This window comes from Delphinus delphis, chromosome 3, assembly GCF_949987515.2.
Source record: "Delphinus delphis chromosome 3, mDelDel1.2, whole genome shotgun sequence".
NCBI lineage: Eukaryota > Metazoa > Chordata > Mammalia > Artiodactyla > Delphinidae > Delphinus > Delphinus delphis.
This window is the reverse complement of record NC_082685.1, coordinates 59,217,551-59,242,857: the sequence shown is the minus strand read 5'-3', so window position 1 is coordinate 59,242,857 and position 25,307 is coordinate 59,217,551. Positions and strand designations below refer to the sequence as shown.

The 25,307-nt window shown below is 47.4% G+C and overlaps 1 protein-coding gene across 1 annotated transcript in view; it reads right to left on the bottom strand.

Moving 5' to 3' along the window:
* The window catches only part of SPOCK1 (SPARC (osteonectin), cwcv and kazal like domains proteoglycan 1), a 550,417-nt gene that overhangs the window by 139,940 nt on the left and 385,170 nt on the right, over positions 1–25,307 (bottom strand). Inside the window, exon 5 of the mRNA XM_060008793.1 lies at positions 4,958–5,084. Coding sequence (XP_059864776.1) covers positions 4,958–5,084 — 127 coding nt within the window. The remainder of the gene's footprint in view (positions 1–4,957; positions 5,085–25,307) is intronic.

Here is a 25,307-nt window from a genome sequence, read left to right as displayed (position 1 = left end):
ACAAAGCTCTGAGTGGTGTCCCTGGTACCAGGACACTGGAAGAGTCCTGCTACAGAGACAGAGGCTTCTACATACATCCCCACCCCCATTCTAGGAGCTTCTGATTGTTCAGGGCCCAGAAGCAGAAAGCAAGCTTTGTTTGATGGAAGCCGAAGACAAACACCGGGCATCTAGGACAGAGCTGATACCCACGCTCCTTCCTCCCCCTGCTGCTGTCAGTGCTCCGCACAGGCTTCAGATCCACCGTGAAAGGGTGAACACTTCCCCTGGAGGACGCTGATTATTTATTACAGATTTCCTTGATGATGATGGGACTGGGCTGCAATATATTTTTGCCAAAACTGATTTTTGTGAATGTGATTTATGACATCAAATCACTTCCAGTTGTACATGCATCCTGGTCTCACCTGTCCTTTGTTTCTTGACCCCAATGACCCAAGAAAGGCCATAACTCCAGGGAATGGGAAGTCACTTGTTCACTAACAGTTAACTCATTCACTCTATTAACTGCCCATCTACTGGTGGTCCTGTGACAGCTTTGTCTGAGACTAAAATATGCCCTTGAACCTGAATAAAGAAGTGGCCATATGTTTAGGGGCAATAGCTAAATCACTCCAATACTGAACCCGACCAGTCTGAAATATCCCTCTTGGAAGGAAGTCTCGTTGCACACCACGAGGGTTTAGAATTGGTCTTGGCTTCAGAGGTCTTGAGCAGTCAACACATGCCTTCAGCATGAGACATTTGATTCATTTCTTTAGGAAAAAGAGAACGTCAACTTTCTAAAAGTGGATAGAAAGCTAGGAGATTAATGTCAAAAACCAACACACACACCATTTTCCACTGCACTGCTGCCCCTCCACTAGCCTCTGCCCTTTGTTTTAACTGGAAGCAGGTGATCACAGATATCCGGGCAAGAGACTCTGAGTGTCAAATTCTGCCACTGCCCTTGACTCTTTGGGCCTCAGTCTACCCCACATGGAGGATGGGGAGAAAGGCACTACAGTTGTGATAGGAAGGCATTAGGTCTCTTCTTTTGCTCTAAGAAAAGACAGCTGACCGGGTCTGGGAAACTCAGGACTGAGGCAGGTACAGGAATTCAAGGGCACTAGAGGAATAGCAGGCTGGGGCAGACTTTGGGGCTCTGCCCAGCAGTACCTGGAAGCCATTCCTCTTTTGAAAAATCATTGCAAAGGAGCCTTCCAAATCCTGATCCTGCCTCTTAAACAAGCTAGTTACCACTACCTGTAAGCAGGCAACCTTCCCTAACCCAAAAGGCCAACTTTCCTGCTCAAACTGCAGGGGAGCCCTGACCAGCAAACATTTGCAGAGACATTCCCTGGGCAGCTGACAGCATTTCAAGCCACATCTGACAGGTTACGACTGCTCCTTGTAGCTCGGGGGTCAGGGCGAGCTGGCATTTGAAGCTCCTTCTGCGAACGAGAGACAGGCGAGCGGGCGGGTTGTTGCTGGAGTTTGATGTGCAACGTGCCACTTGCCCAAACAGCCCTGATCACTCACTGACATTTCCTGGCTCGTCTCTAATCGCACACTCCAGGATCAGACAGTTCACTCCAGAGCTGGAGGGAATAACTGAACAGCGCAAACTGGATCTTCACAAAGAGAATGATTGCAAAGAGCCTCTCTCTGCCAGGGCCCCAGGCTGGGTGTTTAGCTAAGCAACTTGGCCCAGGCTGGGGATGGCTTATTTCTCTCAATCACTAAGCTCTCTGCAACCCCTTCACTCAAATCCCGGAAGGGCTGCACAGACTGGAATCTCACCATTGCTTCTCAGCTGGAGTCCTCAGAGGCTCTTGTCTCTTATCCGTGATGCTGAGCACCAACTGTGTGTCCTATGCCTGGTGAAGGTAGACAGGCATTGTTTCTACCTCTAGGACCACACACACTCTTAAGTCTGCCACTTAAGGCGGACATGGGCAAGAAGGCACTTACAGCAGCAAGTGTCCTGCAAGCCTGGCATTGCCTGACCACCTGCTTACTTTCCAAGCTTTGGCTGAATGTCTCCTCTTGGACTGTCCTCACATCTGCCCTCTCCTCCTCGTCTCCTGCGCCTCTCCCCTCACTGTCACAGCCACCAGCAGGGCAACCTCTTAGTTCTTCAAACTCATCATCCTGCCTTAGAGCCTCGGCCTATGTTATTTCCTCTATCTAGAACATTCTACCAATGCCCCCTCTCAGAGTTTAAAGGACACCTCAGAAAGGCCTTCTCAGCAGGCAAGCTTCTCTAACACAAAAAGCCAACTTTCCTGCTCAAACTGCAGGGGGACCCTGACCAGCAAACAATTGCAGAGACATTCCCTGGGCAACTGGTAGCATCTCAAGCCACATCTGACAGGTTACGAGTGCTCCTTGTAGCTCAGGCGTCAGGGGTAGCTGGCATTTGAAGCTATAAAGCACTCTGTCTCTCTTTCAGAGCACCACATGTATTTCCTTGGTACCAGTTACCAAAATTTGAAGTTACCTATTTATTTGTTTGGTCAGTTATTTCTGTCTGTCTCCCTTACCAGAGTGTAACCTCCAAGTGAGCAGGGATGGCGTCGGGATGGTTCCCCACTGCCCTTCCATGCTCTGCACAGTGCCTAGAACAATGACAAGTGTCCAAGAGACAGTTGCTGGACAAACGAATGAAGGTTCTGTCTAGAGTAGGTGATTACGGAGACAGACTCTGGGGGGCTTTGCTGTTGACGGTGAAGGGTCTCAGCTTAGTTGCGACTGCAAGAGGAGAGCTATCCATACATTTTAAGTGGGGGAGACGTACAAACAGACTTTTAATGCAGAATGACCCTCACCTCTATGTCATGTGGAAATGGATTTGGGGGGCCGGCGAAAGGCAGACTGGAGGTAAAAGAGTCCTATTAGGAGGTGTCTATAAAAACCAAAGTCCTCACTACTCAAAGTGTGGTCCGTGGACCAGCAGCATGGACGTCACCTGGGAACTTGTTAGAAATGCAGAATCTCAGGCGCCACATCAGACCTGCTCTGTCATAATCTGCATTTTAACAGAATCTCCAGGCAATTGTTCACATACCTAGAAGCTGGGCTTTAGCTGAAAGACAATGATGGCCTGATCTGCCTTCGGGGAGTGGGGGACAGATCTGAGTCATCAAAGCTATTATAAATGCACTAGTCCAGACGGTGCAGGGTGTTAGAAGCCAGCCTGCGGTTCCTTCGGGGTCAGGGAGAGACGCGAAGCGGGGATGGTAGGCACACTCAGCCCAGCTGGGCTGAGCGACTGGGCCAGGACGTTCTGGCTGTGACCCTGGGCAGAGACGCTGTAATTCACACTGCAGGTCTGACGTTGGGGAGGTATGGCTTAGTGACTCTGGCCGTGAAGAAAAGCCAGCTTTTTTATTTCCACTATATCATAAGTTTCCCCAGCACCTGGCACAGAGCCTGGTGCATAAGAAGGGCTCTAGTGATACCTGTTGAAAGAACAAAGGAACTACCAAGCTGTAATTATGATACTGATATCCTAAAACAGCTTACACGGGTCTGGGTGCAAGCTAGATGAACCTTCTGGCTTCCCGTTTTGTTACATATATTCCCTTTGGTTAGAAAACTGTGAAAATCCGAGAGAATAAAAATCTACTTTCAGGGAATAAAAGTACATGACTCACTCTTTCGGTGAATAATAATACATGATTATTATTATTACTTGTAATAATCCTAATAAGCTTCTGAGGACAGCAGGCAGTGAGGGACCCCCAGGTCTATGCAATCTCCACGGAGTAAAGGTCAGGACGGTGAGGGGATCGCAGAGAACAGAAGCTATGCGTGCAGTGGGGGAGGGACAGAGGTGGGACCAGCGTAAAGGCCCAGGCCCAAGGACCACAAGGCAACGTGGCCACAAGTGACCAGGGAGTCGGCAGTTACAACTCTCATCAGCCCCCGACTCCCTTCTGCAAATGATCCCTACAGAGAAAACAAGAAGAGAGATAAAAGCGGCGCCGCTCTGGCTGGAGGGGATGGGAGAGTCAGAGACCCACTCCTCGCCCCCCACCCTGTCTCAGACACACACACACAACTCTCCCCGCCTAGCACTAAGCGTGTGGGAGCGGGTGCTGAATTATATTTGTTGAATAAGAATAAGCAAACCCTTGTCGATTCTGTGCTTTCTTTTGTTCATTATCCCACCGAAATGTACCCATTCCCAAACGCAAATGGACAACCTTAGCCCGAGGACGCTGTCTGTAGTTCCAAGAACAAATGGTCCCCTCCTTCCTCCACCCTAGTGATCCCTGCTTCCCTGCCTGCAATTCCCTTTATTACAGCCCAGATGAAATGCTCTTCCTCTGTGAAACTTCTCCTCCTTGCTCCAGTAAGAATAAACAGACCCACTTTATGCCTAGTCCCTTTTTCTATGAAACCATTTTCTCTTCACCGGTTTGAGTTAAAATGACCTGTCACCATACTAGCAACCCTGTCCCCCCTCACCCCGCATTAGACTGTAAGTCCTGAAGTCCCCAGAGAAAGGCACAGCAGCCTCTCTAGCCCCAGGACCTGGGGTCGTGCTGGGTACATTCTAGATACACAATAAATGCAGCTTAAATGTGTGCCGACATCATACACCTCCCCAGCACCACGCTGTCCGTGAGGCGGGCATCCTGGGCCTCCCTCACATCTTTGCTCCAAAGTAAGCTTTGGAACAGCTTACTTCCTCACCTCCTCCAGGAAGCTGGCCTAGATTCACTGCAGGATCACACACCACTCTCAGAATCACACTTCCCCTAAGCCCTTGATCCCTCCAGTTACATAGGAGAGAATACTTTTATCTTGTCTCTTAGGCCAAAGAGTCTGTTCATGTGGCAGCTTCTCAAGGGCAAGCCCCAAAGTCCACCAAGATTCACAGGCCCCAGTTTTGGCCCAGAAAGCCTTGTCAGAACAAACAGACACAGAGTACTTTTTGATGACTAAAAAGAGAACGAAGAAGACCGACCTTGGACGTATAGGTGTGGCCGTCAGAGCCGCAGATCATGGCTGACTGTGCCGTGGGACAGGGCTTGCACTTGACCAGATTCGAAGGTCCAACCCAGTGTCTGTGGGCTACATTCCCCTTCTTTTGCCTGAGGATGAAAAAAAGAGGGCATAAGGTAACTGAAGCTCCAGTCTCCATGGTCTTTCCTCCTAGCCAGGCACATCCTGAAGGCCCCTGGCCAGCACCCCAATTTGTTCCAACTTGCTGACAGTGGGCAGGAGACAGTTTCAAAAGCCTAGGTTCAACCCACCAGATGGATGGAGGAAAGCAATGTGGCCATTAAAAGTGTTGTAAACACATGACTTATTGACATGAAGAGACATTCACAACACACTAAAAAGACAATGAGAGAATGACTCCGTCAGCTTCCCCAGCGCCCCATCTGGGGTGTGGCAGATCACAGGCGCCCCCAAACAGCACCCAGAGCCTCAGACGCCTCCAGGGCCGACCAGCAGCCTCCGAGTGGGAGGGTGCAGAGACAACTCAGAGAACAGTCTAGATAGAAATGCATCTCCAAACACAAGCAAATGACTTTATCACAGCTGTGGAAAACCATCTCTGGATACGTTTTAAAGCAATTTCAGTCCGGCTTTCAATTTGCCATTCGATAGCCCGGTTCTGAGGTGATGTCACTTTCAACTGCTAAAATCATCATAATTCTACTCTTTCATTCCAGCTCCAGTCTCCCCCTATCCTAACCTTTGTCATAATGATAAATGGTGCTATTAGGATGGCTTATGTCGACAGAAGGAACCCCATCACCATATCATAAACCACCGAAATAAAGGCCTGCAGTTACGGCCTCCCTTTCTCTCTTAGTTGAGGCTGCTTTCCCAGCAAACCACTGAGAGCCACTCTCCCAGCTGAGGGGCGAGTTCTGGGTGGAGGACAAGTGAGTGTGAGCTGCCCATCAATCAGGCGGGTACTGTGCCCTTGAAGTGCTTTGCTCTGGCAGTCCTGCAAGGTGCTTATTTGGGCGCTAGAGTCAGAAAACACAGGTTCAAAAGTCAGCTCTGCCTCTTACAGTGTGATTGCAGCAGGATATCTCACCCTGTAAATCTCAGTTTCCTTATCTGTAAAATGGGGCTGGGGGGGCGCTGGGAATAGTATCTCCTTCAAGGGGATGGTATGAGGATTGAAATGAGCTGATGTATGTAAACGACTCAGTATAATGCCTGGAAAATAGGAAGCAACAAAATTGGTACCTGCTGTTATCATTATCATTTGCCCCAAAAGTTGGAGGTATAAGTACCGTTGCCATAGAAATATGACTTAATTCTAAAGCCCTAGGTTTGGAATGGTGCTGAACTCCCCAGAACTCATGGGCCCCAAGGAGGACATCTTTTCTGCCAGGTGTGGAATGGATCTCCAGCTCCTCAGGAATTGGGGTTTGGCATCTGACATAATCTACCCTCTTCCAAATGAAGGAAAGTGAGAAAGAAACGGCACCCACCAACTTGGTTCTTATCCTACCTCAAACCTGCCCCAGCGATGTGGGGGAGGCAGTAAGAGCAGGAAGGTCTGTTTGGGGAACTGCCTTGAAGGCTGACATCGAGAGGAGGACCACGTGCCCACAGCACAACACTTGGAACCGTCAGGGATCACAGGCTGGACGGGTTGTAGGGCTGAGCCTGTCTGACCAATGAAGTGGCAGAGGAAGTCCTACGAGGGCACTTGGAGATGGCCTGGTCCAGATGACTCATTTTCCTAACGTTAGCAACTAAAGCCAAGTTGGCAAAGAGCCTTGCCCACAGTGATGGAGATAACGGGAGGCTAGGTGCATGGTAACATTCACACAGCTGCAGTGTGTCCAGGGATGACTCCTCTTCAACCCATCTCAGTCCCACCTAGATGAGTAGCCTGAACATTGGCTGGGGCACCTGCATGTTTGTCACCGGGGCTCCTCTCTCCAACATCTCCCCGCTTCCAGAGCAGCTACCCACCTTGTCCCTGTCTCTCTGTCTGGAATAAAAACATCTACTGTTTGCATTTCTAAATCACATGGACATGGGGTCTCCTATTAACCAAACACACTTTCTTCTTTCAAGGTGTGTCCTGGACTACTGAAAAGGGGATTGTAGGGGAGGGGATGCCATGCAGCGGACAAGCCGGCTGTTGGCACAGGGTTAATCTCAGAGGACGTGATTCCTTCAGAAGAACACCACACATTTATCATCATTCGCAGAGCAGACTGTCTGATGCCGATAATGAATCAGCAAATACAGGCAGCAGTTCAGGCGTCTGGCAGCCCTTCTCCTGGGTCTGTCCCCAGCGTGCGTTGCCACAACCGAAGCAATTCTTGTTTTGAGTTCCCAGAAAGCGGCAATGAAGTCCAAAGAGTGGGCAGCTTTGCTGGAGCAGGCATCACCGTGTGCGGTGATGCCCCAGAGGAAGGAAGCCTGAAGGAGCTCAGCCAAAGGCAGACAAGGGAGAAGTGAGCACTGAGCCACTGGCTTTGAGGAAAAGATAGAGAACTACCTATTAATCACCGGCTAGTGGTGGGTTATCCCTGTCTCTGGACCTGAACTTCACTATCAAGCGCGTTAAGGGGAGGCAAAGAGGTGAAACTGGCCAGTGCTTCCTAGTGGGCCTGGTGCATCAAGGATGCTCGATACATCCTTATTGGGTGAGTGGGTGGTACCCTACGTGCTCACCACTGCAGCAGTTACTAGCAGTTAATCACAGACTATCTGAGCCAGAAAATACCTTAAAATGAATCTAGTCTAAGAACTTTATTTTATAAATGAGGAATTGGACACACATAGCAGAAGTGAACTGCCCAGTGTCACAAAGAAATATGGCCAAGTTCCTCCATATATATCCGTCGGGTTGAAGTTATCCTGAAAATGACTGCATTGCTCTAGGACCATTTTAATTCCCCTGTTTTGGCATCTATATTTTCACCATCAGGGCTCAGTTTTATAAATAAAAGCCCCGTGAAACACTGTCCTTGACTCTGCACCTGCAGTGGAGAAAGCTCTCTCTCATACCTGATGCCAGGTGGTCATGGATTATGCCCAGAAGGGACCACGTCTGACTTCTCCTGGGATACCTTGGGGACTAGAGGTACAAAGGCCAAGCCATTCTGAGTTTTCCCAATTCTAATGAGACGAACATACCTATTATATCCAGGCAAACCCAGGTGTCCCTTACCCCACTAGGACCCTAGCGGAGACGGCACCCAAACTTACAGTCTCTGTCCAGAGGCTAAATTACACAAAATAATGTACAAGCATATGCGAGCCCAAGGAGGCATAACTTCCCTGGTTATTGTGTGTATATTTCAATCCCCACAATTCAGGGCAAACCATAAAAAATAACCAACCCAGTCGAGGCAAGGGACTAAGCTTTCTGGCTCTAAGATATTTCACTTCTTGAGTCAATGAAGAGTGAAATCCGATGAAGGTGTCTTGATGGGATTGCTATTCCCAATGTCAGAGACGTTCATCAACTGGGGCGACACAAGCAATTTAGTCCAGGAGGCAGGTCCTGCCAGCCTTCCCTTTGGCCACAGAGCCCTAACTTCATCCCAGCCTGGCTGGTACTGGGGGCAGCCACACCTCCTACCCTACACACAGCACGGCACAGAAAATCCCAACCGACAAGATGGAGAGAAGAAAGACAATCGGAAGATCACCGGCATTGCTTTCGCTCAGTTGCTTATTCTTGATCCTTTTTTTTTAAGTTTACCAAAATTCTCAGCATGTATGGTTTTGAAGCAGAGTGATGATTCTTAGGTCTAAATCTGGTGATGCGACTCCCATGCTTTAATTCTCCATCTTCTCCCCACCTCCTAGGGCATCGTCTGAACGCCTAGTTTTGCTGTTAAACTGACGGAGCCTGTCTTCACTGGGTCACTGTCTGTCTGCTTCCCTCTCCAACCTCCCCGCCACACACACATCCATGTACACACACACATACCTATGCATGCACACACACACATACCCCATGTACACACCCCACCATGCGCACTCACACCTATGCACGTGCATACGCACATACACACACACACACACACACACACACCATGCACGCACACTGCACGCACATACACACCCATGCACACACCCCCATGCACACAATGTACACACACACACTGACCACCAATGTCAAATATTTTTTCTCCAGCCACCCTTTGCTACTTCCCAGAGGCCACCAAAGGGCTCTGTACCCCTGTGCCAACGTGTGAGTTTTTCCCAGATCTGAAACATCTTTATTCCTACCCACGTTTCTCCCCTCCAACCCTCTCTGCCTCATAAGGCCTCCTTTAAGGCTCAGTTCAAAAATCCCCTCCCCCAGGAAGTCTCCAGGGGCCCTTCCACAGGTATGCAGGTTGCACTCTCAGCCCAGCATGGTCCTGTGATCACTTCTGCTCAGGCTCCCCTACTAGCCTCCAAGCAAGCACCTTGATTTGACTGGACCAAATGTTAAGACACTACTATGATTCAGATAGGACCTGGCATACACCCAAGCTAAAAGCCTTAGAGTCCATCCTGGACACCTCCCTTCCCTGCCCTCACCACTTCTCCCCATCACTCAGGTCCTACTGATTCTATCTCCAGCCAGCCATATCAGCCCCTTACATGTGCCATGCAAACTCAAGTCAGTATTGACTTGGTAAACGCCTTCTACCTACAGAGCAAATATCTGCCCCTTGTCTAAGCTGCAAATCGACTGCTTTCCATGAAGTTTCTCCTCCCCCTGGGAGCCCTACCCCAAGCAGAATTAACCATGACATTATTTGTCCCAACACACACCTCGTTCAGACCCAACTGTGACTGTCACCACAGCACAAAGCAGTTCATTTTGTTTCTATCTTCCTCAATAGACTGTACACTCTTCAAGCGTAGTGACTGCGTCTTAACCACATTTGTGCTCCTGGTGCTTGGAAACATGGTTGACCCTTAACACATGGGTGTGCTCAGTGAAATAAGTGAATTTATTAATTTGGACTTTTAGAACTTTCTCCTTTTATTTCTGGAAATTATTAGCCCTAACCAGAAGACAAAAATTGCATGTTGTTTAAAGAATTAGACCGACTAAGAAATCCTAATTCAGACTTGCAAAAAAACAATTAGCAAATATGTCTGAAGACAGCAGAAAAGTGGGTAGGGAGGACTCTCCTGTGCTTCTGAGGGCTGAGGGACCCCCATCCTCTTGAAGTGAGCTTGTCTCCAAAGCTGGGGGAGGACCTCCAAGACAGAGCTTCCAAATTCCCAACTGAGAGTAATTTTCAAACTCAGGAACGAGAAATGAGAATTCTCAAGAACTCTTGAGAACTGCTGAAATAATAAGTTTTTCTGTCTTCTTCTCAATACTGTATTTACGTGTTATTTTTAAAACAAATAGGAAATATTAAGTTTAGTAGTATTCATAAGGAAATGTAGCTTAAAGTGAAAAATTCAAATACTAGAAATTACCAGCAAACATGATTGGGTAGTATTCAAGTAATGTGTTATTTGCATCTTCTAGCAAGTTAACAGAACTGCACAGAATCACATGTTGATACTTGTTCTAAAACTACTTTTTGGAACACCACTCAGAGGATTTCTATAAGGTACACTATGAAAATGCATTTATTAATATTCATTTTATTTACAAGAGCAACTCACCACTGGCAGCATGGTGGATGACGACCACATTCTTATAAGATGGCAATAGCTACAGGCAAGCCAGACCAGATCATGACTGCTCTTTCCTGTCCTAGTTCCTGGAAACGTCAACCTTAACCCTCAAGTCCACACGTCAGCATTTCCTGCTCTTGCTTCCCACTGGCCCCTGCCACTCTTCACTCAGAGATCCCTACCCTCACCAAGCAGGGCAAGTCCCAAATCCTGCCACTTCCCCAGCTGACGAGCAAGGGAATCTCTGATGACATGAGTTGTGACCCAGTATTTCACACGAGCATGGGCAGAGGTAGGGCCATAATCAGGGCCCACAGTAAAAGTGTCCGAACAAAGACTTCTAGAGAACTTTTTTCCAGCAATCAATACAAATGCAGGTGTAAATTTCCTGATATCAATCCCACAGGATGAAATTCAACAAAGTGTATCAAAAATATTTGAAAGATGCAGTGGGGGAAGGAGCTGCAGCTGTATAGAACTGCTGACAGTTTTTTCAAATTTTTTAAAAATTTTATTTATTTATTTTTGGCTGCTTTGGGTCTTTGTTGCGGTGCACGGGCTTCTCACTGCGGTGGCTTCTCTTGTTGTGGAGCACAGGCCCTAGGCACACAGGCTTCAGTAGTTGTGGCTTGTGGGCTCAGTAGCTGTGGCTCCCGGGCTTAGTTGCTCTGTGGCATGTGGGATCTTCCCAGACTAGGGCTTGAACCCGTGTCCCCTGCCTTGGCAGGCGGATTCTTAACCACTGCGCCACCAGGGAAGTCCTTTCGTCACTTATTGAAGAAGACAAGACCCCTTCATTTTATTTAATACACTGTGCATTCTAATGTGTTTGCATAACTTTTGACAGAACTGTTTTACTCTGCATATGAACAGCTGGTAAAAGAGAAAAGCAATTCCAGGTCACAAATAGTAGCAGCTGCACTCCAGTTCTTTCCTGTGACTGCTCCACTCCAGTCTAAATGCCCTGAACACATCTCCCTGACTCCTCGCCCACAACAACACCCTGGCAGTAGATGCTGCCATTACTCCATTTAATGGAAGGAAAAAACAGAGGCCTACATAACCAGTCCCAGCCCCTTCTTCTCTGTCCTGTCTCTGCTCTCTCGTCAAATCTCTACGGCAGACCTGTCAGCTCAGAGGCCTGGAGAACCCACCGAGGAACCAACCCTTTCCATTAATCACAGTGTCTGTTTGCTGGCAGCCAGCATTACTGCAGTTTACTTTCATGTTAACGTCAAACTGCCCATTGGAAACCGAGATTGAATTTGTTTGCAAAATCAGAACTAATTGCTTCTGAAACAAGGATGGAAGATACTCAGATAGTTGATATGGTGGCTACTTTGAACCAGAGACAAAATAATGAATGTTAATTGGAACGAAAACAAGTTAACCACTGAAATAATCTGTCCTGTAAAATGAGGCTATAATTCCTCCATTGTTAGGGTTATCTGAGTCATTATACTAAGTCATGAAATTACACAGGAGGAGCATAATGGCCTGTGTCATTTACAAAAGCTGTTTTGTGAGAGAGAAAGGCTCCCACATGAGACTTGCTCCATCCTGGTGCCCGTGGGCTCAGGAGTCTCCTTCCTTTTCCAAATGAAGAAGGTCCCAGACACAAGATCCTGTCCAAAGAGAGTCCAAGTTTCCTAATAAACAGATGTCTATTAGAGAACTGAGGAAAGAACGCCCAGCCTTCGTGGAGTAACTATTGTGCATCTCGGAGTGTTCTAAGGGCTACTGCGCACTCACATGGTATAAACACATGCTGTTTACAGAAGCTTGAAATTTTTAAGGGCAAATGTATAATAATGATAATAGCAGCTAAACATTTACTGAGGACTTATGATTCTGCTGATACTACTGTTATTACGACCAGCAACAATAAGGACCATGTTCTGAGCTCTCGCAATGTTCCAGGCCCTTTACATGAATTGTCACATTCACTCCTCCCGGCAGCTCCAAGAAGGAGGGGAGTGATAGTGCAACATGGGAAGAACATGGGAAGTGTTGGGAGTGAGTACGAGTCGAGGAGACCTCGTGAGCAAAGCAGACTTATGGAAGGACCCAGACTCACAAGGTGGGCCCTGGTCATCAGGGTGGAGCATCTGCTGATGCACTGATTCGAGCTGGCATGTCACTCACAGGGAAGCCAGCACCCTTGTGTGTCTTCACTCCATCTGGCTTGGCCCAGGTAAGGAGGCTGAGGGTTTGACATATGCCAGGTCGAGGCTCCAATCCATCAGAAGAGAGAAGCAGGTGCCAGAATTAGCAGAGAGCCATCAGTCCCCAGGCATGCTTCCAAACCACCACCAAGCCAGCTTTCTAAAGCACCTTCACACCCGTAGGAAAAGTACGTATTGTTTACGTTTTTAGAGCAGAACCAGGGCCACCAAACAGACATGTGCCTGGTATGGATGCAATTCCAAAAGCTGGAACGTCTCTCTGGGTGTATGTGAACGGCAACCTCTGCACTGCAGTTCATTTCAACTTGAGCCTCCATGACCTGCCTTTCACCTGAGCTGTGTAATGGCCCAGGCAGCTGAAAAGCATCTAATCTTCATAGATGACAAGATTCAATAGCCAGAGGAGAGCTTCCAGCAGCACTGTACGTGCATGTGTGAAAGAGCTGAAAACGTTTAAGAGGGAACACACCACAGGAAACACTCCCTTAGCCAGGAGGGACTGAGGGTGTGAGAAAGGGAACCTCCACTTTGTTACTCTATATGTCTAGTATTTGACTCTCTTACAACCACGTATTGCTGGTTTAATCTGTTCAAAATCTAAAGAAGGAATGCATTTTCAGAATTTTTTAAGAAATGCATGTTGTCAAGCCTACCCGTCTGCCAACACTCCCTTTCTCCAGTAGTGTTTAAAAAAGTCAAGGTGATTGAAACAGAAGAAAGATCTCCCAGGTGCAGGAAGGAGGGCCGAAAAAAGGGAGTTTATCTAGGTAAAAGCCTCCTGACCAGTCCGCAAAGGCTTCAGTGAAGAACAAGGGGTCAGATCTATCTGAACTAAGTTTCTACATTACTGCATTTTGAGGGCCTGTTTAAGCAAAGCCATCAAAACTGAAGGTATAAGTATTCCAAAGGTGGTTAGGATCCGAGAGACAGTCTACTTTTTCAGTAAACATTTATTATATACCTACTATGTGCCAGAAATTGGGCAAAGAATTCAAAGATAATGCTAGATTTGTGTTAAACGTACTTCCTATAACACACATCACATGTAACAATTATTAATTAGCATAATAATATTTAATTACTCTGGATGGCTGAATTTATTTGGGGTAGGTGTTACTTTAACTGTTTTTATTCCTACATCCTGAAAAGGTAAAGGTTCTCTGAGAATGCTAACTTATCCAAGAAAATTTCTACATGGCAAATTTCTACGTGCTATTAATTTCAGGACCCCCATCACCATTCTACATTTAAGAGCGTCAGAAGCAATTTGTGTGACCAAAAGACAAGAAGGAAAGGAACTTGCCGAATTACAAACCCAGATCTCTGGTGTTCTTCACATTTCTGGACATTACTTGAATCAAGGTTTCCTTATACTTGAAACCAAATAGATATGTCCAGGGATCCTAATTCAACCCAGTTCTCACCTAAACTTACAGTGCCCTCAGCGTACCCACATCAAATCATGAAGGTTAGCAGGCTGATGTGATTATGTAAATTCCACTAAGCGGCCTGAGACTCTGTGTCTGCAGTCACCTTCCACTGAGGCAAACGACAGAGCACAGCCACTGGCACCAAGGGGCTCTATGAGGCAGCGAGGGTGGAGTTTTAACTCAAAGTTCAGCTTGTTAAAGAGCTCGGCCACTGGGGCCTGCAGGCAAAACCCACACACGTACACACACACTTACAGGCCCCAGCTAAGATTCTGCTTTGTTAGTGAAAAGTGCCAAGCCGGCAGTGTAACAGCAGCTATTAGGGAAAATGTAAGTGAACGGCTGGGCTTTCTTTATTCCCTTAGGATAACGGATAGCGGAGTACTGTTGTAAAATTCCTTTTCTTCCTAAAAGGGGGCAGGAGAGGAACTGTTACCATTACCCACTGGCCTTTGGCATTCCCATTTGATTTCTTGTTTACTGGTTGTCTTTGTTTGCTGGTCCAAGAAAGCAAGGGCCCTTTCTAGCCCTGAGACCTTAGAGGAAATCTTTAGCAATGGATACGCTCATTGGAAAACAATCAAATGAAAGCCCAGGGCCAAGAATTTCCTTTGCCTCCGTCTCTGAGTGTCCATAATCCTGCCTCTTCTCGGGAGGGGCCAGAAGTACTGAGGGTTTTGCTACCACGACTTCCAGCTAAGTGTGTGTGAGCTCAGGTGTGCACAAGAGGGTGAGTGGAATTCTAACATGGACTCTGCTGCTATCGTCTCAGAAAATACATGCTTGCGTTCCTGAGGGGCAGTTAATTATAATGGGACATGCGTATGAGAGAAAAAATAGCCACGTTTGTTTTCTAGTCACCAGCAGCAAAGCAACCCCATCCTAGGAGGGCTGCATACGATCCACTTTAGGAAGAACAAGTCGGCAAAACAAAGCAGAGGTGGGTAGATGGCATCGGGGATACCGCCTTTGCAGGACAGGCCCAGAGACAGGCTGGAAGCTGACAGAGACACGGATCCAAGGAGATCCAGCTGAACACCATCATCCGCAAACCATCAACGTGGCACCATTCACCACCACCAGTGCCGCAGAACACAGGCATGGCCACATCTGCATAACTTTCTCCTGCTCTGGAAGTTTTCTTCACAGTCAAGGTCAGAGGAGAGAAGCTAGAGCCCTTGACAAGTTCCTTCTCGCCTCTGTGGCCTTCACTGGTAGGGAATTTTCTGGGTGGGCGGCCAAGAATGAAGCCTAGCTCCCTTGGTCTTGTATTTTCTCCAACACTTACCTTCTCCGGCCAGGTTCCTCCCACCCTTTCCCGAGGGCCAGCTCCAAGGCTACTCCTCGCAGAAGATGTCTCAGACAGCCCCGCCCCTTCCCTGAAGCATGTCTGTCCTATGTTCCCAGTCCCTTGTTCGTGCCCTGCAGCTCTTTATCATTGGCTACTTTGGACTATGCTCATTCAGGTACCCAGCTGCTCCTATGCACAGACGAGATACTCAAGAACGTGTTGGCACAGGGAGCAGTAACCCTGTTCCCTAATGCTATTCCAGAGTAGAACCTGGACCAATGTCTAAAAGTTACCAAGAGAAAACCTTCTGAGTCAGCACAAGGGAGATCTCTCAACACAGTGAGAGCTGTCCCAGGACAGAGGTTCCATCTCAGGAGGTTGGGGAGGAGGCTGCCAATACCGCAAGAGTTAACGCAGAGGTCCCCTAGAGGAAGGGGATTCTACAGAAAGCACACTCTGGTGTGTGTAAGCATTCTTCTATGACGGACCATGAGGAGCTTGTTTCTGTTTCTTTAACACTGTAGTCAAGGGCACTGAACATCCTGGAATACAGATCTTTACGTGTATCTCTATTGGCTTCCATGAGATAGATTCTCCAAAATGGAACTAGGGGGCCAATGAGGCCAAAATACCCACCAGAAGTGCTGTAATGTGAATACCTGCAGAGTGCCAAGACCTGGAGTTACACTCCAGAGGGAACTAGGTATTACAAGTAAGTGGGATGAGCATGATCGGGGTGGGGGGTGGGATGTGCTCTGTGGCAGGGAACTCACTAGATGTGAGCTCACGTGAGCTGGCAAGGATCATCACCCCACCTGATGGTTCCTTGAGCGACTGGAGGCTCAGATAGGAGACTACCTTTCACTGGACACCTACTGTGTTCCAGCATTACTTTAAAGTCATCCTCTGATAAGAAAATGCAGATTCCATGTAGGAAAGTGTCTGGAAGGCAAAGTGGCCCTTACACAGAAGACGGGCTTCGGGCAGCCTTGCCCTGGTCCCCCATCTCTGCCACATAAAGGCTGGGCAGGATTGAGCAAGTCACACAGCGTCTGAGCCAGAGTCCTTACATGCTCTTAAACTACTAGGGATACTAGTAAATACCACTGGTCCATGCTGCCCCTTCCCTGCCTTCTACCCATGGCCCAGCCCCAACTACAGGGGGAAGTGGCTGCTGCCTTCTTGGAGTTTTAACTTTAGTTTACGGGACTTTTGACTTCCTAGCCTAGACTGTAGGCACCTGTGTCCCTAGTCCCCTCTACTAGGCTGCCAGCTCCAATGAGGGGAGCTTTAGGATGGTCCTGTGAGCGCATGTGTGCGTGAACGTGTGTGAACGTGCGTGCGCGTGCACACACACACACTCACACCCAGAGTCCTCCAGCTCCTCTCACATAGCACACAATCTGGTTTTAAGAAAAAGAATTCAAGAAAATTCGGTCCACATTTTCTTGTCGATTATATTATAAAAAATTCTTACCAGATCTTTAACAGTGGTCATTTTAAATCTTCTTCAATTCATGGACAATTATTTTATTCTGATGCTTTCTTAAAAGCTTTTGCAATAAACTATAATCCAAAAGTAATAAAAAAATTCAGTCCATCCTAAGCCACACTTTTATGTCACTCTCTGGCTTAAAGCCACATAAAACTTCCTTTCACACCTGGCCTGAGAGCCGACCCCGTCCGTGGCCTTCAAGACTCTGTAGGGTTGGGCCCTGCCTCCCTCTCTGACCTCATGCAGCCAGGTCCCCTCCATCATTGCCTTTCTGCAGCTCAGGCCTCTCTCCTCTCACTTCCTTTAGGACACCAAGGCCCTTTCCCTTCCCTGAACCAGGGCCTTTGCAAAGGCTGTTCCCCAGCTCCAAGAACACTTCTCCCTACTCTGTACCTTCTCCCCAGATGGCACTGTTGGTGGGAATGTAAACTGATACCGCCACTATGGAGAACAGTATTAAGGTTCCTTAAAAAACTAAAAATAGAACTACCATACGACCCAGCAACCCCACTACTGGGCATATATCCTGAGAAAACCATAATTCAAAAAGAGTCATGTACCACACTGTTTATCGCAGCTCTATTTACAATAGCCAGGACATGGAAGCAACCTAAATGTCCATAGACAGATGAATGGATAAAGAAGATGTGGCACATATATACAATGGAATATTACTCAGCCATAAAAAGAAACGAAATTGAGTTATTTGTAGTGAGGTGGATGGACCTAGAGTCTGTCACACAGAGTGAAGTAAGACAGAAAGAGAAAAACAAATACCATATGCTAACGCATATATGTGGAATCTAAAAAAAAAAAAAGGTTCTGATGAACCTAGTTGGAGAGCAGGAATAAAGAGGCAGACATAGGAGATGGACTTGAGGACATGGGGTGGGAGGGCGAAGTGAGAGTAGCATCCACCGTATACGCACTACCGAACGTAAAATAGTCGGCTGGTGGGAAGCAGCAGCATAGCACAGGGAGATCAGCTCGGTGCTTGGCGATGACCTAGAGGGGTGGGATAGGAGGGAGGCTCAAGAGGGAGGGGATATGGCGACGTGTGTATCCATATGGCTGATTCACTTTGCTGTGCAACAGAAACTAACACAGTATCGTGAAGCACGTATACTCCAATAAAGATTAAAAAAAAAAAAAACCACTTCTCCTTACTCTGTACCTTCTCCCCACCTGGCACCTTTTACCCCCTTCAACCAACCTAAAGTGACCCTCTCTATGGCATCCTGCTCTTATCCTACTTAACGCATAGCACAATTTGTATGATACTTTCTTTATACCCGTCTTTTCCAACAGACTTTAATCTCCACAAGGGTAGACTGTGTCCATTCATCACAGAATTCCAAACACACAGCAGTGTCTGGCAAGTGGAAAGCACCATAAACACTTGTTTAAGAAATGATCGCAGACCCCAACTTCGTGGAGTCTGAATGAATGACATTTAACCCAACATCAGCAGTGCATGGGAGCCCCTTTCTGAGAACCAGTCTTGCCAATGTGATGACAGGATGGACTCAAGCCCAAAAGCCCTTCATCACCATCACCTTCACAGATGGCCTCCCTGGTACCCGCCAAGAGGACACTAGTTCCAGGCCGGAGGGGAGCCCCGACGCTTTGCCCTCCACTTGGGAATCCTCATAGCCATGGAGGTTTGAGCCAGAGCCTCCTCTCTCATGTCAGGTAAATGGGAAGCAGGACACCCCAGCAACCCGGCTGCAGCGGGACCATGGAAAAGACAGTCCGGAAGAGGGGCCTTTCACTCTTCAGTAAGACAGCCACATTCATTTCAGTGTGTACCCATGAACAACATCACTTAAGAGTGCACCTTGGAAAGGTACCAAGGTCCCCAGACTAATTAACTTTCATCTCTCCTGTCCCTCTATTCATGGAAGGCCTTGCCGGCTGCCCATCCCCTCTGTGAGGGACATTAAAGACAGGATATTAGCTTGAGAACATGCTATTTAAAAAAAAAGTACACCTAAAGATAGCCTCGGATGCCCATCTAAATCATCCCGAGTCCATTTTCTGGCCCCAGAACCCTCATGGTCGGTGCCCCAGATAGGCCCTACTCTGGCGCCTGATATCCATCAAGAATGTCTTTCACGGTTCATTGGTTGAATTAATCTGATGCAAAATGTCTAAACTGGAAACTGTGAGTTGGGATCTTGATGAGTTTCGGCAGAGCAGCAAGCAAGCCACAGTAGATTTATTAATAACAAAGGTGAAGGAAAGAAGTTTAAGAAAATTAAAACAGAAGTAAGTGAAAGGGGAAAAATCAATCAGATCACTTCTGCAAAAGAAGATGATGTGTCCCGAGGCCACACCGGCCTTGCTCCCCTGGACACCAGGACACTGCTCTCCCTGGATCCTGGAAAGTGGCCCAGAATGTGCAGGCAACACACAACTTTGGGGAGTTGCAGGGGGGCTGGAGCTTGTCTGCTTCCTTATGTTTAAGGGCAGGTGTGCTCATAAAACGATTCCCACCTGTGCGCCACCCAGCAAGCCTTGAGCCCTGGTGGAAATCATGCCTCACAATGACCTCTCCAAAACCTGCACACCCCCCTTAACCTCCTCTTTCTAATCCATTTCAATTTGATGCATAAAACATGCCACTCCGTGCATTCCTTAACATGCAGGGGCACCAGGAAGCACAGCAACTGCAGCCCAGTGATCTGGGGCAGAACCACAGAGCAGGGTGGTACACTCAATGCTTTCTAACAGAGACGGCGAGGAAATGGGAGCGGCGTTCGATCAGTCCCTGTCACAGCCACTCCCATCTCCACAGATGCTTGGCTCACTAGCCCTCCAGCGGCTTTGCATCTGGGCACAAGCAGCTTCTGAGAATTCCACGACAAAACATTCTCCATCTCCTCCAGATAGTACCTGGTCCAAAAAAAAAAAAAAAAAAAGACAAGGACCCAGTGCTTTGGGGTCCATTAGAAACGGAACTGCCCCCTCTGGAAGGAGGCCCCGCTCCAGCAGCACAGCCCAGGAGGCAGAGATGGCAGACTGGCGGAGGATGCTGGAGAGGATGCTAGCAGGGCAGAGGCTCTGATCCTAGAGAGACTCACCCAGAAACTGCCCAGCCAGGCAGAAGGCCACGAGACAGACCAGGAGGCCTCGCCAGGTAACCCTGCCCTCATCCACTCTCGTCTTCAGACGTAACACTGCTTTGGCACCGGAAGCGTGGTATTAAAAAAAAAAAAATGAAAGGAAACCAAGGCAGGGCAAGATATGAGTCTGGGACATTTCACTGGCAGTCGTGATTTTAATATATTTTAAATGCATTTATAAAACTTGCCTAGTGAATTTGCCTTCCAATGCAAGATCTGCCTCTCACTCCTCTCCCCTGCTCCAGGGGACTACAAATTCCACACAGTTATTCACACCTCCATTATGAATTGTTTTCTACTCTCTGCTGCTTTGGTCCTCAACTCGTCTAATCAACACCCTCAGCTTCAGAGAGGAAAATAAAGGCAGAGAGTAGGTAACTGGCTTGCTTGAGCTGTGAAACCTTGCTCAGTGAAGGCCTCAGAAGCAGCTGGGTCCTCACGGGCAGAGGCATAGAGTCCTTCTGTTCTTTAAAAAAAAAAAAAAAAAAATGGCTGCGGTTTAAAGTAATTAAACATCTCTATGTTTAAGTGACATGTGGTTTGAATGACTGCTTTTGGAAAAACCACAAAGGGAAATAGTGCATCCGGAATTATTGCTTTTGGCACAGAAAGGAAGAAATGGGGTTAATACCCGGGCCCTCACCAATCGCTCTGTGAGGGGCAAGACTTAGGAGAGACGGTCCCAGGCCTATGTGTCACGGGCATCTAGGATCAGGAACAGATTGGCTGGTGGGCTGGTGCAGCACTGCAGGCAAAAGCAGCCAGGGAGAGCTCATACCCATAGCTCTGCAGCAGAGGAGGCTGTATGGCATCCCTCCATCCTGGTTCCAAACCTACCCCTTACGGCCCTGTGCAACCAAGGGAATTCCTTATGGAACCTCAGTAGTCCCATCTGTAAAATGGGGATCATAATACAGACCTACAGACTGCTGTGGGAAATCAGCAAGGATGCTTCTGCTAAGTGAGCCTAACATGGTAGGTGGTCAGTGAGTGGCAGCTCTGGAACCAACCACCCTCCCTATGTTTCCCTCAGTGCCCAGTGGTAGGTATTTGCAATACAACAGACCACAGTGGTGGTTTCTCTGTTTAGAAAGGTGACTGACTCAGAAGTTGGCCCAAACTGAAAACTCAGCTGCACTAATTCCACAAATAGCCTAGAAATAGCACCAAGCCCTCATTAGCACGTTATCCAGAGAAGACGGCAGACGAAGATCCCTCGAGGTTAACACAGAACGCAAGGCAATTCAAAGGCCCCTCGGAGAAAGGGGATGAGCTATACACATATAAAATCGTAGCAAGGGATGTGCGCATTATCACAATAATTGGAAACAACGCCTTGAATTGCGAAGCACCAGAAAGCCTAGGACTCACCCACCTTCCACGTGGCCGTGTGTCTCCCAAACTGAGACAGGCGTATGTGTATAATCGACCTGTTCAAAGCCTCTGTAGCAGGAGGCAGTGCTTTGTTGTAAAACAAAACTGAGATGAAATACCGTCATCCTTTCAAATATCCTCTGAGAGTTTCGTATTTGAGGCACATTCTGTGATGTAATTCTCTCTGACCTCAGACACTTTGATTCCTTTTTTCATGTTCACATAAAAGACTGAGAGCTCTCCGACTGGTCTACTGCACTGCCAGCCTCAACTGGATCTGAATTCTTCACTGGTGCAGAGAATTCGTTGTTATTCCAGATAATTAGGAAGTAGAGATAAAGGGCCATTACGTTAGAAGGCCTGGCCCATTGGGAAGACCAGCTGTTGGCTCCTTATTTAAAAACAGATTAGTTCCCACTGCTCCCAGAAGGCTTCCAAGGGCACACTCAGACACCGAAAGTCCCATCCTGACATCCTTTCCTCCCAGTCACAATGCACATGCAGAATTTGAGAATGTAGCTTATCTGGAAGGCTTAAAACAAATGCTTCAATTTTCCATTCTCCAAATGAAAATCAATGGCAACAGAGAGGTAAAATCGATGTTCAGCGCTCTGTAGGGAGAAGCCCTCCCCATCTCTCGCCCACCCAGAACAATAAATCAGAACGAGCCATCCCACCGGCAGCGAATTCCTAAGAGCAGATCCCTCTGCAGGTAGTGTGAGCTTCTGTCCATTTTTTCCATAAATCACTCCCTAAGAGGGTATTTTCTTTAAGAAGAGCTAAGAGAATATTTTTAAAACTTAAGTCAGAAAGAGTAACACATTGCTGCATTAAAAACTCTTCTTCCCCAAACAAAGCCATTTGCCAATAGGACCTTTGGCATCTAAGAGCAGAGTCTGACTTAACTGTTACCCCAAGGTCCATTTTGTAATATCAAGCATTAAAGAATGCTCAGGCACCCCAATGACCTGCTCCCCGAGACAAAGATCTGTTTTCTGTCACCATAGGTTAGCTTATACCTACTAAAATTTCATGTAAATGAAACTCATACAATATACATTTTTGTCTTCTTTCACTCAGCATAATTATTATAAGATTCGTCCATGTTACAGCATGTATCAATAGCTTATTCTTTTTTAACTGTTGAGTATTAATCCATTGCAATGAATATGCCACAACTTGCTATCTGTTCACCTGTTGATGGACATTTGGGTTGTTTCCAGCCTCCAGTTATTACAAGTAAAGCTGCTATGAACATTTGTGAGTGAGTCTTTATATAGACATATGCTTTCATTACATATTCTAGAAACAAACCTTTTGTTGGGCATATGTTTTGCAAATATTTTCTCCCAGTGTGGCCTGTCCTTTTATTAGTCTAACAGTGTCTTTTGAAGATCAAAGTTTTTACTTTTGGTTTTTTTTTTTTTTTTTTTTTTTGGTACTCGGGCCTCTCACTGTTGTGGCCTTTCCTGTTGCGGAGCACAGGCTCCGGATGAGCAGGCTCAGCGGCCATGGCTCACGGGCCTAGCCGCTCTGCTGCATGTGGGATCTTCCCAGACCGGGGCACGAACCCGCGTCCCCTGCATCGGCAGGCGGACTCTCAACCACGGCACCACCAGGGAAGCCTGTGCTGGAATATTTTAATTCCTGCTTTTAGATTACGCGACCATCGCCTATTTCCTGTTTCTTTTTGCTTGTCTACACTCTCAGTGTTTTCTGTAACGAGCATCAACTACTCTGATATCAACAATAAATTAGAATATTAAGAAAAAGTCATTTGAGAGAAGGCTTCGTGACTCCAGGTTGCCTTCACACTGCTCTTAAGTGTATAAATGGCCCCCTTGGAGCACCTAAAAGACGAACAAGCTTCCAAGAATTTACCCTCTCCCAACCCTGCTCAATACTGCTCAACAGCAGGAAAAGATGAAACAGAGAACGTCCAAAGAGAATCCTCCAAAGGGAATGTGAGTTCAGCTGAAGCCTCTCAGTGAAACCAGCTACAAACCCAAATGCCATTCTAATAAAGGGGAAGCGTTCCAGCAGGGCTTGGGGGGAGGTGCCCCACGTGGTCCCCCAATGAAGTTGCTTGTCCAGCCGCCCTGACACTGTGTAGCCACAGACCCACGTGTCAAACCGCTTCTCCACTCACTCCACCTCCGAGGGCGAAGAAAGCTAATGAAATTCTCCCACGGATGCGCTTACTGTCCTCCTGTCTCAGTCCGCTTGCAAAGACAGCCCAAATCTGTAGCCGCACGAGCAGCCCCAGGCCGACCCCGCTGCCTCTCCACGTGTGTGCGCTCCTGACTGTCCGGCGGGCAGGATTTACCTCTCGAGCTGCTGCAGAGGCCAGACTGGCTGATGGGATTGCTTGCAGATGTTTCACAGAGAGAAACATTACTTCCCTGATGGATGAATAAATAGAATCGTCAACATGGCCTCCCTGGTCACAGGCGACCCCTAAAGTATAATGAGGAAGGACAGATGTTTCATCTGGGAAGGGGTCCAGGACTCTAAGAAGAGGTGTGCACTGGGCTGGTACGGGCTGAGTAATTCGGCCTCCCAGACGGAGGGAGGGAGAAGGCTAGACCCACAACTACAGCCACCACCATTGTAGAGCCTCTCGCCGGTGCAGGCCACCGCCCAAATCCTGATGACAGAGTGGGCATGCCCCTCAGTTAAAGCCTCCTCTTTGGGCTGTTTTTCCAGTGAATGAAGGGTACCTATCATCAGGAATGTCATCTTCTTCCAAGTCCTCACGTGCTGTGAATCACAAAGCGGGCAGCAGGCTTCCTCGGGAAGAAACTCCAAAGGGCAGAACAAGAAAGTGGGCAGGGCCCCTGGAGTGAGCTACTTTTTCTCAGGAGCATGCAAATTGAGGGTTTTCTGGCTGACCTTCCAGAATGAATCAGACAATAATATACCTCTTACCATAATTGTTTTAGTAATTGTAAGGCTGGTTGTCATTATGTGACATTGGACTACGTACCTTACACCCCTCCATCTTACTGACCTCTCACAAAATGAAATACACACAAAACGTCCTAAGCAAAGGATTAGCAAAGCTTAACCACTGGTAAACCCTCTCTGCAAGGATTACTAATGGATGTATCCCAGCAAATGGTAAAGAGGAAAGGGGTAAGTGCTTTCATTAAATCCATTTTACAGCTAAGGAAGCCCAGATTCAAAAAGGTCAAGTAACTTGCCAAGGTCACATAGCTAGAAAGTAGCCAGCCCGGAAATGAGCTTAGAATGCTGCCATTCCCAAATCTATGCTCTTAACCACTGTAACTCTGTGGCCACCAGGAGATGCAGGAGATGAGAATTACGCTTCCAACACAAGCAAAAAAGTGGTGGTGCTTCCAACACAGAAACAAGGCATGCCCAGAGAAACACCACTGACACCTGGATATGCCCAAATACCAGTGAGGTTGCTGCCTCTGTCTCAAACAGATTTGAGCTTATAAATAAAAATCTCTTGTCTGGGACTTAATTCTAGGAGGAAACAGGCAATGGACTATCCGTGTTATACACACACACACACACACACACACACACACACACAAAACCACATGGCTGAACAATACAGCACTTTTCCAAAGAGTATGTGCAAAAGAGGTATGCTGCAAAAGAGGCCACATCTTCCCTCCTTCAGAGAAGGAAGAAGTCATGTGTGGCAGGAGAATCTAGGAGAGTTTTTTCAGAGTATGCATGCCTTAAAAGTATTTTTGAATAACGACAACAACAAAAAATGTTTTGCACATCCCACTCTGCAGTGAACTTGATTTT